Source organism: Corylus avellana, chromosome 2, assembly GCF_965113065.1.
Source record: "Corylus avellana chromosome 2, dhCorAvel1.hap1.2, whole genome shotgun sequence".
NCBI classification, from domain to species: domain Eukaryota; kingdom Viridiplantae; phylum Streptophyta; class Magnoliopsida; order Fagales; family Betulaceae; genus Corylus; species Corylus avellana.
Genome location: NC_142491.1, coordinates 22,413,576 through 22,427,682, shown reverse-complemented (window position 1 = coordinate 22,427,682; position 14,107 = coordinate 22,413,576). Strand labels below are relative to the sequence as shown.

The 14,107-nt window shown below is 36.5% G+C and overlaps 3 protein-coding genes and 1 pseudogene across 3 annotated transcripts; all 4 read right to left on the bottom strand.

Annotated features, from left to right (window-relative positions):
* Positions 1 to 774: 774 nt before the first annotated feature.
* LOC132162910 (2-hydroxyisoflavanone dehydratase) lies at positions 775 to 1,900 on the bottom strand. Its single transcript, XM_059573125.2, has one exon. It carries the CDS (start codon positions 1,783 to 1,785, stop codon positions 868 to 870), a length of 918 nt encoding a protein of 305 aa, XP_059429108.2. The 5' UTR covers positions 1,786 to 1,900; the 3' UTR covers positions 775 to 867.
* A 1,796-nt stretch (positions 1,901 to 3,696) lies between these two features.
* LOC132166790 (putative carboxylesterase 5 pseudogene) lies at positions 3,697 to 4,871 on the bottom strand (annotated as a pseudogene).
* A 1,467-nt stretch (positions 4,872 to 6,338) lies between these two features.
* LOC132167060 (putative carboxylesterase 5) lies at positions 6,339 to 7,774 on the bottom strand. Its single transcript, XM_059577954.2, has one exon. The coding sequence runs from the start codon at positions 7,325 to 7,327 to the stop codon at positions 6,410 to 6,412; it is 918 nt and encodes a 305-aa protein (XP_059433937.2). The 5' UTR covers positions 7,328 to 7,774; the 3' UTR covers positions 6,339 to 6,409.
* Positions 7,775 to 8,999: 1,225 nt separating this feature from the next.
* LOC132167947 (putative carboxylesterase 5) lies at positions 9,000 to 10,121 on the bottom strand. Its single transcript, XM_059578999.2, has one exon. It carries the CDS (start codon positions 10,001 to 10,003, stop codon positions 9,086 to 9,088), a length of 918 nt encoding a protein of 305 aa, XP_059434982.1. The 5' UTR covers positions 10,004 to 10,121; the 3' UTR covers positions 9,000 to 9,085.
* Positions 10,122 to 14,107: the final 3,986 nt, after the last annotated feature.

Genomic DNA, 14,107 nt, shown 5'->3' with positions numbered 1-14,107 from the left:
ATATTTTCTAACCTATTTAAAATAGTGTCAAGTGTCTATAAATATTTAAAATTCGCATTAAATTTTTAACGTCATTAATAGCAGTTTATTAAAGTAAACTTATACTAAGTTTAATGTACTTTTTAAATGTTTATAGACACTTAGCACTATTTTAAATGAGTTGAAATGATGATATTTCTTTCCGACTAATTTGGAGAAAATTTTTGTTCTTATGATATGACCATTTAAATAAATGGGTGACACAACATGACCCTCATATTCTGAATAAATTTTGCGAGGACAAAATTAACATCCTCCATATTCTAGCATGCACTATTTCCTCTCAATATACAATGTTCAAACACTACTTGACTGTGAGATCATTAGCAACCGATAAACATATTACAATGAGGCTCAAAGTTTAATGATTGCATACAATACAAAACTAATAGATAAATAATTCAAGTCAATATTTTTTCTATTTATTTTCTTATCTCATCATATAAATTTAATAGATCAATTATTATATTTGTGAACTCCCAACAAATTCAATAGTAAATTCATTCATTTAATATGAATATGGTTAAAACATAAATGAATTCAATCATTTCTCAAACTAACATTATCGTATTAGTCTTGAATAACCTATTACTCATGAATAATTATGTTAGACAATATTTGGTATCTATTAAATTCAATTGGTTCATATTATATAATAACCTATTACACATAATCCCATTTCTTAAATTAAAAACAATTACAATAGAATAAATGCCATGGTACCAACTACCAAGCTCAATAAAAAGACATATATATTTATTTTATAATATAGTTCACCATAATACAGATGCAACTGTAATTACCGCAACATGACAACCAAAATAAGTTTTAGTTGTGATTTATAAAATCAGCCATGACTTTAATGAGAGGCCCCACCTTGTCACTTCTGGGATTCACCAGAAAGAAGCAGTGGTCCTCTCCTTCCGTCTCATAAAACGACAGGGTCCCACCCCACCCACTCTTAGCTAATGCTTCAGAATACGCCACCGCTACGTCTTTTGACGAATCTTTCTCTGCCACGCAAACCAGAACCTTCGCCCCAGCCATACGCGACAAATTCGGATCCATTTTCGGGTACAGTATCGGGTCACTGAACCCGGTACTCGTTGGAAAGATAAAGCTGTACATTTTATTGAGCTCTTTACCACCGAAACCTGGGTGCAATAAGAGTAACCCAACAATCTTTGGGCCAACCAATTCGGTGGCACCAGCTTGAACTGCCACGTAGTGGGCTATGTTGGCCCCGGCGCTCTCCCCCGCCAAGAAAACCCGCCCGAAATCCGCATACTCGTTAAGCCATGAGTCGGGTCCCTGGCCGTTAGAGTGGGTAGCGATCCACTGCAGCGCGGCCCACGAGTCCTGATGCGCGGTTGGTAGAGGGTGCTCCGGGGCAAGCCTATAGTCAACGGAGATGACAAAGGCGTTGGCCTCTGCGGCGAGGAGTTGAAGAAAATTATGGAAGGCCCTGTCGAAAGGCGATCCGAGGCAGAAGGCTCCACCGTGGTAGTGAACGACGAGTGGCAACTTGTGATCTGGGTGGCTGTTTTTTGGGAGGAAGAGGCGGGCCGATACGCCGGGTTCCGATGAGACGACGACGTCTTTGGTTTGGACGTGGGTTTTGGGGTCTAGGCCAGTGGGAGCAGGGTCAGGGACGGCGAACCTCCCCAATCTCTCCACGCGGCCATCTTTGTATACTCTGAAGCGGAGTGGGAATTCGTGGGTTATTTCATTGGTGCTTGAATCCATCGCCAAATGAGAGAGAGAGAGAGAGAGAGAATAGTGGGGGTGGTTGTACGGAAGAAATGATCAAAGAAAATGAATCAAATAAATTATAGGAAAGGAAAAGAAAATTCAGTAGAGTAAAAAGTAGGGGCGTCAAAAATTACTGAAAAATCGAAAAATTGGGAAATTGGAAACCGAGTATCCTAGTTTTGGTATCCGGTTTTTATCGGGAATACTAAAACCGGGTTTCCATTTTATTTATATATATATATATATATATATATATATATTTTACAGTTAGGTTTAGGTTTAAGGTATTTTAAAAAATTAAATTTTTTATTTCTAAGGCCCAAATAGGCAAAAATATTGATTTTTTTTTTTATGATTTTTGGACTTTTTTAGGTTTATTTTTTAATTATTTGAAACAATCACAATAAAACCCTTTTAATTTAGACAAAGACTAGTAGATTTTTTTTAAAATTGACCAACTTATGAAAAAAAAAAAAAAAAAAAAAAAAAAGACTTTTTTTTTAGGCTCAATACCTAAAATAAGCCCAAAAATCAATTTTTTTTTTAAAAAAAAAAAAAAAAAAAAAAAAAAAAACTGGTTACCGGACCGGGTAAAACTGGTACCGGCAGGTAGCCGAGACCCCGGTTAACCGGGGTCCCAGTTCCGATTCTGGTTTCTCAAAACTGAGAGGGTACTCCGGTTCCGCTTCTCGGTTTTGGCCAAAAATAAAAAAAAATCGAACCGAATTGACACCCTTAGTAAAAAGCATCGGACGCCAAACGGTCGTTGCACATCTCAAAAGTCCCAACAAAACCGTCATATATGCCCTTGAACAACGGGTTGCGTGCCGCCGCCGGGGTTCTGAATTCTAACGCAGTGCATTACGTAGGTCACTACTCCCACTCTTCAATTATCAAGGATAAAGATAAATATCTCTTACAATTTAAAATATATTAATTTCTAAATTCTAAATTTCATTCCCTTCTTTGTCTGAAATTATTGTAAATTGTCACTTAATTAAAAACTGACATCTTATCTATGACAATCGACAATTGTGAATATTTTTATCAGCTTATTTGTTAGGTAGAAAATGTTTGAGTATAAAATTGTCTATTGATTTTTTTTAAAGAATAAGCTTCTCTTTAAAAGTGAAGAATAAACTTTTTGAGATTTTACTTGATAACATATCACATTTTTAATAGACAGTATTTTTTAAGTCATTTGAAGCAAGAAACAATCGTAATTTCATAATTTTAAAATTTACATTAAATTCTTAACCTTATTAATAACAATTTACTAAAGTAAACTTATACTAAATTTAATGTGCATTTTAAATGTTTATAAACACTTTACTATTTTAAATGGGTTGAAAGTGTTGGATGATATTTCTTTTCAACTAATTTGGAAAAAAAATTTGCCCTTCTAATACAACCCATTTAAATAAATGGGTGACACAACATGACCGTCATATTCTGAATTTAAATTTTGCAAGGACAAAATTAACATTGTCCATATTCTAGCATGCACTATTTTCTCTCAATATACAATGCTCAAACACTACTTGACTGTGAGATCATTAGCAACTGATAAACAATGAGGCTCAAAGTTTAATGATTGCATACTATACAAAACTAATAGATAAATTATTCAAGTCAATATTTTTTCCATTTATTTTTTTATCTCATTATATAAATTTAAAAAATTAATCATTATATTTGTAGACTCCACACAAATTCAATGGTGAATTCATTCATTTACTATGAATATAGTTGAAAAATAAATGAATTCAATCATTTCTCAAACTAATAACATTATCTTATTAGTCTTGAATAACCAATTACTCATAAATAATTATGTTAGACAATATTTGGTATCTATTAAATTCAATTGGTTCATATTATATAAGAACCTATTACACATGAAAAAAATTGTGAAGAATCCCATTTCTTAAATTAAAAATAATTACAATAGAATAAATGCCATGGTACCAACTACCAAGCTCAATAAAAAGACATATATATTTATTTTATGTTATAGTTCACCATAATACAGTTGCAACTGTAATTACCGCAACATGACAACCAAAATAACTTTTAGTCGTGATTTATAAAATCAGCCATGACTTTAATGAGAGGCCCCACCTTATCACTTCTGGGATTCAACAGAAAGAAGCCGTGGTCCTCTCCTTCCGTCTCATAAAACGACAGGGTCCCACCCCACCCACTCTTACCTAATGCTTCAGAATAAGCCACCGCTCTGTCTTTTAACCAATCTTTCTCTGCCACGCAAACCAGCACCTTCGCCCCAGCCATACGCGACAAATTCGGATCAATTTTCGGGTACAGTATCGGGTCACTGAACCCGGTGCTCGTTGGACACATAAAACTGTAGATTTTATCTAGCTCTTTACCACCGAAAAATGGGTGCACTATGAGTAACCCAACAATCTTTGGGCCAACCAATTCGGTGGCACCAGCTTGAACTGCCACGTAGTGGGCTATGTTGGCCCCGGCGCTCTCCCCCGCCAAGAAAACCCGCCCGAAATCCGCATACTCGTTAAGCCATGAGTCGGGTCCCTGGCCGTTAGAGTGGGTAGCGATCCACTGCAGCGCGGCCCACGAGTCCTGATGCGCGGTTGGTAGAGGGTGCTCCGGGGCAAGCCTGTAGTCAACGGAGATAACAATGGCATTGGCCGCTGCGGCGAGAGATACAAGGAAATTGTTGAAGGTTTTGCTGAAAGGCGATCCAATGCAGAAGGCTCCACCGTGGTAGTGAACGACGAGTGGCAACTTGTGATCTGGGTGGCTGATTTTTGGGAGGAAGAGGCGGGCCGATACGCCAGATTCAGATGAGACGACGACGTCTTTGGTTTGGACGTGGGTTTTGGAGTCTAGGCCAGTGGGAGCACGGTCAGAGACGGCGAACATCCCCAATCTCTCCACTCGGCCATCTTTGTATACTCTGAAGTAGGGTGGGAATTCGTGGGTTATTTCATTGGTGCTTGAATCCATTGCTAAATCTGCGTATCAGAGAGAGAGAGAGAGTTACCGAGAAATCAAAGAAAATGAATCAAGTTATAGGAAAGGAAAAGGACAATAGAGTAAAAGCATCAACTAGAAGGACTGATGAGACGGTTGGTAGTTGGTACAATGGTGTTGGTAAACGTCTGGAAAGTCTTGCATTCTTTCACACCCTTAAACCGACCGGTCGTGTGTCGCTTTTTACTAAAACAAATGCGTCCTACGAAAAAACGACTACGAGATTCCCATTTATTTGCCGTCTATTCCGTTTGTTGTCCCTGTCTGTCGTAAATTGTTTTAATGTTTGCCTGTTGTTGACTGGTTATTGCGTAAAGTTGTTTGCTAGTGTCGGGTAAACCAAGGGGACAGTCGTGATGGGCTGTTGGTTATGGCCATAGGCAAATGGTAAGTGGCCAGGAGGCTAGCTACCATAACAAGACACCTGATTCAGATATATTTTCTCATATTTCTTCAAACACACGATGTTATAATCAAACAGAAATAATATTAAAAACATGGGAATAAAATCTGTAATATTCTGATTACAGAAAATAGTGTTATAAAAGGGCTGATCACATGGGTAGCAATGGTGGGCGTGTGAGAAGCGTGCTGGTGGATTGACTATTAATGCGACAACCAGAATTGCAGCACCTCAAATTAATACCTCAGATAGCCGTTAGAGATTTTATATTTGGTGTTTCATCAAGTGACTGGATATTTTGAATGTGCTACATGAAATTTGCTGTAGGATTCAGTCCATTTCTTTAATTTATTGGATTTGGGTGGATAGTCTAATCCTCCATGAGAATTAGTGCGTTGTGGGCAACATTTTCTTTTGATTAGGCATTTTTGGAGCGTTGTGCTTTCATGGGAATGCTCTTGTGGTTGTGCTATACGTCATCTTGATATGGAATTCCTTCTTTTTTTTTTTTTTTTTTAGCAGAAATGCTATAAATGTAAGGGACAAAGAAATGGTTAAAATAAATTGAGACAACCATCAAATTACATCTAATTGATTGAAGATATAAAAACTTTATTGAATGGCTTCGAATCATAGTTTGTTGGGCATATTATTAGGAGTGAAAATGCGGTTAAGGTTAACGGTTAGTAATCTTAATAATTACTAGTTGCTTTTTAAAAGAAAAAATTAAAAAAAATAAATAAATACTGAAAAAAAAACAACGTCGTTTCTATGAACATACAACATCAATTCTAGATTTTTTTATATATATTTAAACATAAAAATGTCGTTTCATATATATATATATGAGGTTAGCGATTTAAAAAAAAAAAAGTTAAAACCGCTAACTATAACTACCTAGACGCGGTGTATCTTAACCGTATTCAAAAGCGATTAATGTGGTTAACAATTAATTTGGTTCACTGACGGTTAATAACTATCAACATTTTCACCCCTACATATTATAAGTGAAGTTTAACGAAGTAGCTTATTATTTGGCAAAAACAGCATTTTACCAATCCCTATAACAAGTATAAATAAAAGAAAATCATATTTTTATTCAAAGTATTAAACTTGCATAATAAGATATAAATAAAAGCCCGGAAATTTTCATTAAAAAAAAAAAAAAAATTAGGGCAACATAACAAACAAAATAAATCAGTCATGATTTATAAAATCAGCCATGGCCTTAATGAGGGGCTCCACGTTGTGACTACTAGGATTCGCTAGAAAAAATCCATGGTCCTCTCCTTCCGTTTCATAAACAGACAGGGTCCCACCCCACCCACTCTTTCTTAAAGTCTCAGAATAAGCCACTCCTATATCTCGCAATGAATCTTTTTCAGCCACACAAACAAGCACCTTCGCACCAGCCATACCCGACAAATTCGGGTCAACTTCCGGGTAAATTATCGGGTCACTAAACCCGCTGCCCGTTGGATATAATAAACTGTACAATTTATGTATCTCCTTGCCACCGAAATATGGGTGCAATATGAGTAACCCGACAATGTTAGGACCAACCAATTTGGTGGCACCAGCTTGAACTGCCACGTAGTGGGCTATGTTGGCCCCGGCGCTCTCCCCCGCCAAGAAAACCCGCCCGAAATCCGCATACTCGTTAAGCCACGGGTCGGGTCCTTGGCCGTTAGAGTGGGTAGCGATCCACTGCAGCGCGGCAAACGAGTCCTGATGCGCGGTTGGTAGAGGGTGCTCCGGGGCAAGCCTATAGACAACGGAGATAACAATGGCATTGGCCTCTGCGGCGAGAGATGCAAGGAAATTGTGGAAGTTCTTGTTGCGAGGGGATCCAATGCAGAAGGCTCCACCGTGGTAGTGAACGACGAGCGGCAACTTGTGATCTGGGTGGCTGTTTTTTGGGAGGAAGAGCCGGGCTGATACACCGGATTCCGATGAGACGACGACGTCTTTGGTTTGGACATGGGTTTTGGGGTCTAGGCCAGTGGGAGCAATTTCAGGGGCCCCGAACTTCCCCAATCTCTCGATGCGGCCATCGTTGTAAAATCTGAAATAGGGTAGGAATTCGTAGGTTATTTCATTGGTGCTTGAATCCATTGCTGAATGTGCGTTTGAGTTTCAGAGAGAGACAGAAAGAGGAGGAGGGGGGTTCCGAGTACAATCAAAGAAAATGAATCTGTAGTACTTATAGGGAAGGCATGCAAATGGAGAATGCAGTAAAAGATTCAAAAGTAGAAGGAGACGGTTGGTGCACGTCTGGGAAAGTTCTACATTCACAGCTCGTCAACAAGTTCGTCCTGGGAAAGTTCTACATTCACAGCTCGTCAACAAGTTCGTCCTGGGAAAGTTCGTCCTTGGAAAGTTCTACATTCACGAGATTAGACTTGGCTTGTGTTGCTGTGCCGTGCAACGACTGCTAATCTACTACGGTTGAAATGTTGCCACGTCATTTAGAAAAAACAAGATGAACTCTAACTCTGCCAAGGTTGAAATGTTGCCCGTAGAGGAATATGGGTTTGGATGAAAGAGGTATTTGCCGTTAAAGTTTACGCGTTCTTTTAAAGGCCGCTAATTGGCTGTTTCATGATGCAGCAAATTTTGCACCTTTAAATCCTTTTTAAAAAATCTGAGCCATGAATTGATACTCTCCAATTCATATAAAACGTGGTACGTTATATACATCTCTTGCTGTAAGCCCAATGGCAGATTCAATCACTTTCTCTTTTTTCTTCTTGTTTTTTTCAGATATTCTTCCGGGGGTGAAGATAAATAGCACGCCGGCAAAAATATGTTTTTTTTTTTTTTTTTTTTTTTTATTAAAATATTAAAATAAAAATTTTGCTGCTTGGCACGCCGCGTGCTCTGAATGACGGCTCATTCTTCCGGTAAAGAAACGATATTACGTCTTTTTTTGTTGTTGTCATTTTTGCTACTAAATGCATTTTTGTTTTCATTTTGTTACTAAACATTAGTAATAGTTAAAAATAAAATATAAAATATATATATATATATATATATATAAACAGTCACGAAATAGCTAAACAACATTTTAGTGGTAGAACTTTCTAATAAAATTTTACTGACAAAAGTTATATTTTTCAACGCAATCTTAAAAAGGCTTATAGTTTAGTAGGTCTCTAAAATTTTCTTTGTCTAGTAACAAAACACTAGTTTTATCTATAAACATATATTTAAGCTGACCAACAAATCAGACAGCTACTTCTAGTGCTATTTTCTACAATTTCTCTTGCAGGGTTAAGTTTTTGAAGGGCAATAAATTTAGGTGGACCAAAAAAAAAAAGCAAGATTTAATGAATAAGCACCAATAATTGATGGGTCATATAGACTTCATAAAGGATAAATATTTTATATTATGAAGACATATATTATGTTATAAATTATTTTAATTTTAAATTGTATGCATCATATATATATATATATATATTATGTATTATTAATGTTGCCACTACTAAAAAGTCAATTCCTAGATCCGCTACTGTCTAAGCCTTTTAGACCTAAATAGGCCATTGGAGCATCCGAATGGAGGAAAGAGTCAACGAAATTTGACACTATTATGTATTAAGACTTTGGAAATTAAAAGTGATCGATGGTATTGAAGTATGATTGATTCTTACCAACGAATTTCAATCTTTTGTAGGTCGATCATTTGGGATGCATCACATTAATCTTTTGTATTCTTTGTGTATATTATCTTCCTTTCTCATACCATTTAAAATTTTATGATTTATCAAACACTCAAAAAAAAAAAAAAAAAAAAAAAACATATTTTTATTCACTAAAGGGAAACAACATTAATGCAGAGGTAACAAGATATCATCTCCTCTCCTTATTGTTCTACTCACCTACATTAATAAAATCAACAAACTTTTTCATCAATGACGTGGCATTTTCACTCTCTGCGTTGAACAAGTGAAAGCAATGGTCCTCTCCTTTTGTTTCCACTAGTTCCACGCCACCACTCCAACCACTCTTTCCCAAACTCCCATGGTAAGCCACGCCTCTGTCTTTCAGCCAATCTTTCTCTGCCACGCACACAAGGACCTTAGCACACCCTATCCTTGACAAATCCGGATCAACTTCCGGGTTAAGTTTCGGGTCATCATCACGCCCGGTACTTGTGGAAGACAAAAACTTGTACATTTCGTCAGTCTCTTTGCCCCCGAAGAATGGGTGCACCATGAGTACACCGACAATCTTCAAGCTAGACAATCCGGTGGCACCAGCTCGGACTGCCACGTGGTGGGCTATGTTGGCCCCAGCGCTCTCACCCGCCAAGAAAACCCGCCCGAAATCCACATACTCGGTCAGCCACGGCTCGGGTCCTTGCTTGTCAGAATGAGTAGCGATCCACTGCAGCGCGGCCCAGGAGTCATCATATGCAATCGGAAGTGGGTGCTCTGGGGCTAGCCTGTAGTCAACGGAAACGACTATTATATTGGCCTGGGAAATCAGAGAGGTGAGAAATTTATGAGAAATCGAATCGAACGGTGATCCAGCGCAGAAGCCTCCACCGTGGTAGTGGACGAGAAGCGGCAGCTTCTGATGATCGGAGCCGTTGATTCTGGGAATGAAGATTCGGGCCGACAGACCGGTTTCGGGCGATATGACAACGTCTTTGGATTGAATGCCGGTGTGTGGGTCTAGGCCGGCGGGGACGTGGTCGTGAGACATGTACCTCTCTATACGACCATCTTTGTAGGCTTTGAAGAATGGCGGGAAATCATGGGTTATTTCATTGGTGCCTGAAGCCATGATTGCAAAGTAATTTCAGAGAGAGAGAGAGAGGGCTCTGATTTCTAAAGATCTACGAGGCCATGAAATAGAGAGGTGTGAACTAGAAGTCAAAGGAAGAAAGGTTGATGAAATGTGGGAAGACAGTAGACATGCGTCTTCTCGTGTTTTGGTTTATTTAATTGGGAGTATATAATTTCACCAAAAAAATATGAAACAATTTTTAAAAGTTCCGACCAAAAAAATGCGCATGCTCGAAATTATAACTTTAAAACAAGGCCAACAATACGTAAATTAATAATTACAATAATCGCGTGAAAGTGTAATACAATGTGAATACTTAATAGTGATAATAACATTATGTGAATGCATATATTGTTAATAATCATATTTGCATTTTCACGGGAGACTAGAAGGGTGGACCACCAGAAACAAATTCTCTCATGTCCAAAATAGACTGGAGAATACTAATTAAGGACTAGGATTCCTTCTCAAAAATTTTAGAGCTCCAAATAAAACAGATGTCCCACTTATAAAATAATAATAAAATATTATTTATAATTTTTAAAAATATATATAAAAATAATAATAAAAAAATAAAGGGTGACTAGCCACCCAATTTTTGCCCTAGGGGGTGGCCAGCCACCCCTAGATCATTTTTTTTTTCTTTTTTTTTTGATGGCTAACCACTCATTATTTTTTTATTATTTTGTTTTAAATTTTTTTTCTAAATTATAAATAATATTTTATTATTATTTTAGTAATAAGACAAGTGTTTCATTTGTGACTCTAAAATTTCTAAAAGCCCTTAATTGCATACATTTTGGACTGATCCGTTTACTGTGTCTCCCACCTAATTCCGCCCCGATCCGATATTTTAGGTGATAAAAATTGTTTGATGTCGAGTAGGGCAGAATTTGGAATCCAGATTATTTGGGCCTCAACAACGGCTGGGCTAGGTAAAAGCCTGTGTTTCACCATGTCCTCTTGGTGTTGGGCTTGTAGCCGCATCAATCTCTGGGCCAGTAAAACCACGTTTTAGAATATTTAACTCCTGACATTCGCCTGACCCAACGTGCAAGCATCACGTGATTGAACAAAAAAACAAAAACGAGGCAGAGCATGCATCATCGTGATGTCATAATTTTATCTTATCATCGGTATACCAATATTGTTATTGTTGTTGCATAATTTGAGAAAATCACTAGAGATCGAAGACAAAAACTACAGCGTTTTTGGTTCATGATTTTAGTAGTTCAACTTCAAATTAGTTACTCTCTTCATAATTATCAATCATATCACTTACCGAGCCAGTCTATATCTCTAAGCATTTTCAATAGAATAGTTAAAATGCTTATAATAATTTTATTTAGCTATTATGAACATTTTTTTGCGTCTAGCAAATCACCTCTAAAATAGCTAAATTACATATTTTGTTACAGTGAATAGCAAAAAGTAGCTATTCATTGTAATACAATATTCAAGTTTTTTAATGTTTTCTCTCTTTTTTTTCTCTCTCTCTCAACGCTTTCGGGATAAATTGGGATCTTTCTCTTCATTATTCTCGGCATCCTCTCAGCCAAAAGACCACCACCATCAAAATCATAACATTGAATCAAACCCCATCTTTCAACATCAATTTCTAGGGTTTCACATTCTAGATTCACAACGCTGACATCGTTTTGGTGGAAAATTTTTTGTGAAATCTCCATCTCTCTTTTGTACAAAATTGTCTTTTCTATTCGGTTGAACCCCTTCTCTCTTCCATAAGAAGAGAGGAGAGAGAGAGGGAGAGGCAGAGGCAGAGGCAGAGTGTTTAAGAAAACAATTAAAAAAAAAATCTAAATTATCTATTTGGCTGAATTTCCATCTCAATCTCTTCCATAAGAATTGTGGCGGTTGTTATAAATTTGACTATTATCCAATTACAAATTTGACAAGATCATTTGTAATAATGCCAAGTAGAACGTGTAATATCCATTTAACGCATGAAATGGAAAAGAGCAATTTCTAACTCTTTTGGAATAAAATTCATACTACTTCAAAACATTTCTCTTCAATCATTATCGAAGATATAAACTCAATTTTTTTATAAAATAAATTCAAGTTCAAATGGGTTACAAATTTTCGGTGTTGTACATCTACTCTATATTAATACAATTTAATATTAACTGGCATAACCATTCTTTGTAGGGTCTATTTGTAATCTTAACACTAAAAAAAAAAAGGGGGGGGGGGGGGGGGCAGGAAATGCAGTTTACCCCTTGAAGTTTAATGAGTTTTTCAATTTTAATCCCAAAGTTTAAAAATTGGCAATCTACCCCTTTGAAGTTTCAAAAATTAGCAATTTAAACCCTCCGTTTAATTTTTCCGTCTAAATGGACGAAAATCTATGAAATTACATTATTACCCTCAAGTTTTTATTATTTTTTATTTTTTTATTTCCGTCCAATTTAACGAAAATTAGTAACAGAAGGTTTAAATTGCCAATTTTTGAAACTTCAGGAGGTAGATTGCTAATTTTTAAACTTTGGAGTTAAAATTAAAAAACCTTTGAAACTTCATAAGGTAAACTGCATTTTTTTCATATATATATATATATATATATATATATATCAAGTCTAGTAATGCTTGAAATAGAGGCATTTTAATAAAACGTATCCACATGGGACATTGATTGATTGCATTAATTGATGATGCCCTAAGACGATTGATCAAGGTTTTCTCCAACACCCATTTTAGGTATTCCTAAGCCCTAAGCCATAAGCCCCCTAGTAGCACTTGACCTAATCAAAACCAATCTTACTAAAGAGTCATAAAACCTAGAAACATGCAAAAAAAAAGTATATAGGTATGAAAAGTTTCACCTATAATACAAAACCGTTAAAGGCATTACCTTAATTAATAACAAAGACCAAAACAATATACATCATGCAAAAAGACCATACATGAACTCACAAGATCACATGAAATCATAAGACAACACATAAAATTACAATTCCTTTATTTTAAAAATAGGGGAAAATTTACTTTATAGTCTTGAAGTTTCAAGAGTTTTTCAATTCGAACCTCAATGTTTAAAAATTGGCAATGTACTCCTTTAATGTTTCAAAAATTTTCAATTCAAACCCTCAGTTACTAATTTTCGTCTAATTGGACGGAAATCATCACACGTGCATCTCACGTGGGATTTTGATGCCCTCTATTCCAATTTTGCCCTCATTAAAACCTATGAAATTACGTAATTACCCTCATTAAAACCTATGAAATTGAGGGTAATTACGTAATTTCATAGGTTTTAATGGAAGCAAAATTGAAATAGAAGGCATAAAATCTCACGTGAGACGCACGTGGGATGATTTCCATCCAATTAGACGAAAATTAGTAACGGAGGGTCTGAATTGAAAATTTTGGAAAAAATTCACTTTACCCCCTGAAGTTTCAGGTGTTTTTCAATTTAAACCTCAAAGTTTAAAAATTGGCAATGTACCCTCCTAATGTTTCAAAATTTTTTAATTTAAACCTTCCGTTACTAATTTCCGTCAAATTAGACGAAAATCTATGAAATTACGTAATTACCCTCATGTTTTTTTTTTTTTTTAAGGATAAAGTCCACTTACCCCCCTCAAATTACGACCACATTGACAATGTCCCCCCCAAAATTTCAATTACGACAATGTCCCCCCCCCAAATTACCACTAGAATGACAATGTCCCCCCTCTGTCAAATAAAACCGTTAGTACTAACGGCAAGGGCATACTAGTCTTTTCAATGAAATCTAAATGTCTAAAATAACCTTAACAATTACTTTAAACATTTCAACACTTAAAACGACGCCATACCCATTGGCCAATGAAACCCAAAACACCCGGTCTTCTTCTTCTTCCCTAATATTCTCTTCTAGTCTTCTTCTTCCTCCATTCTTCTCAGAACAATTTCTGTACTTGCAAGAGCATGATTTTCGTTGCTCAAAACGACATCATACAATTTCTATACTTGCAGGAGCACAATTTCTATGGGAAAAGTGAGTTTGCTCAAGATCTTCAAGCCAACACCATTATCGCTATCACTGCAAGGAAAATGGCAGAGAAAATAAACGCAGAACGCCAAGCGTGAATGTAATCC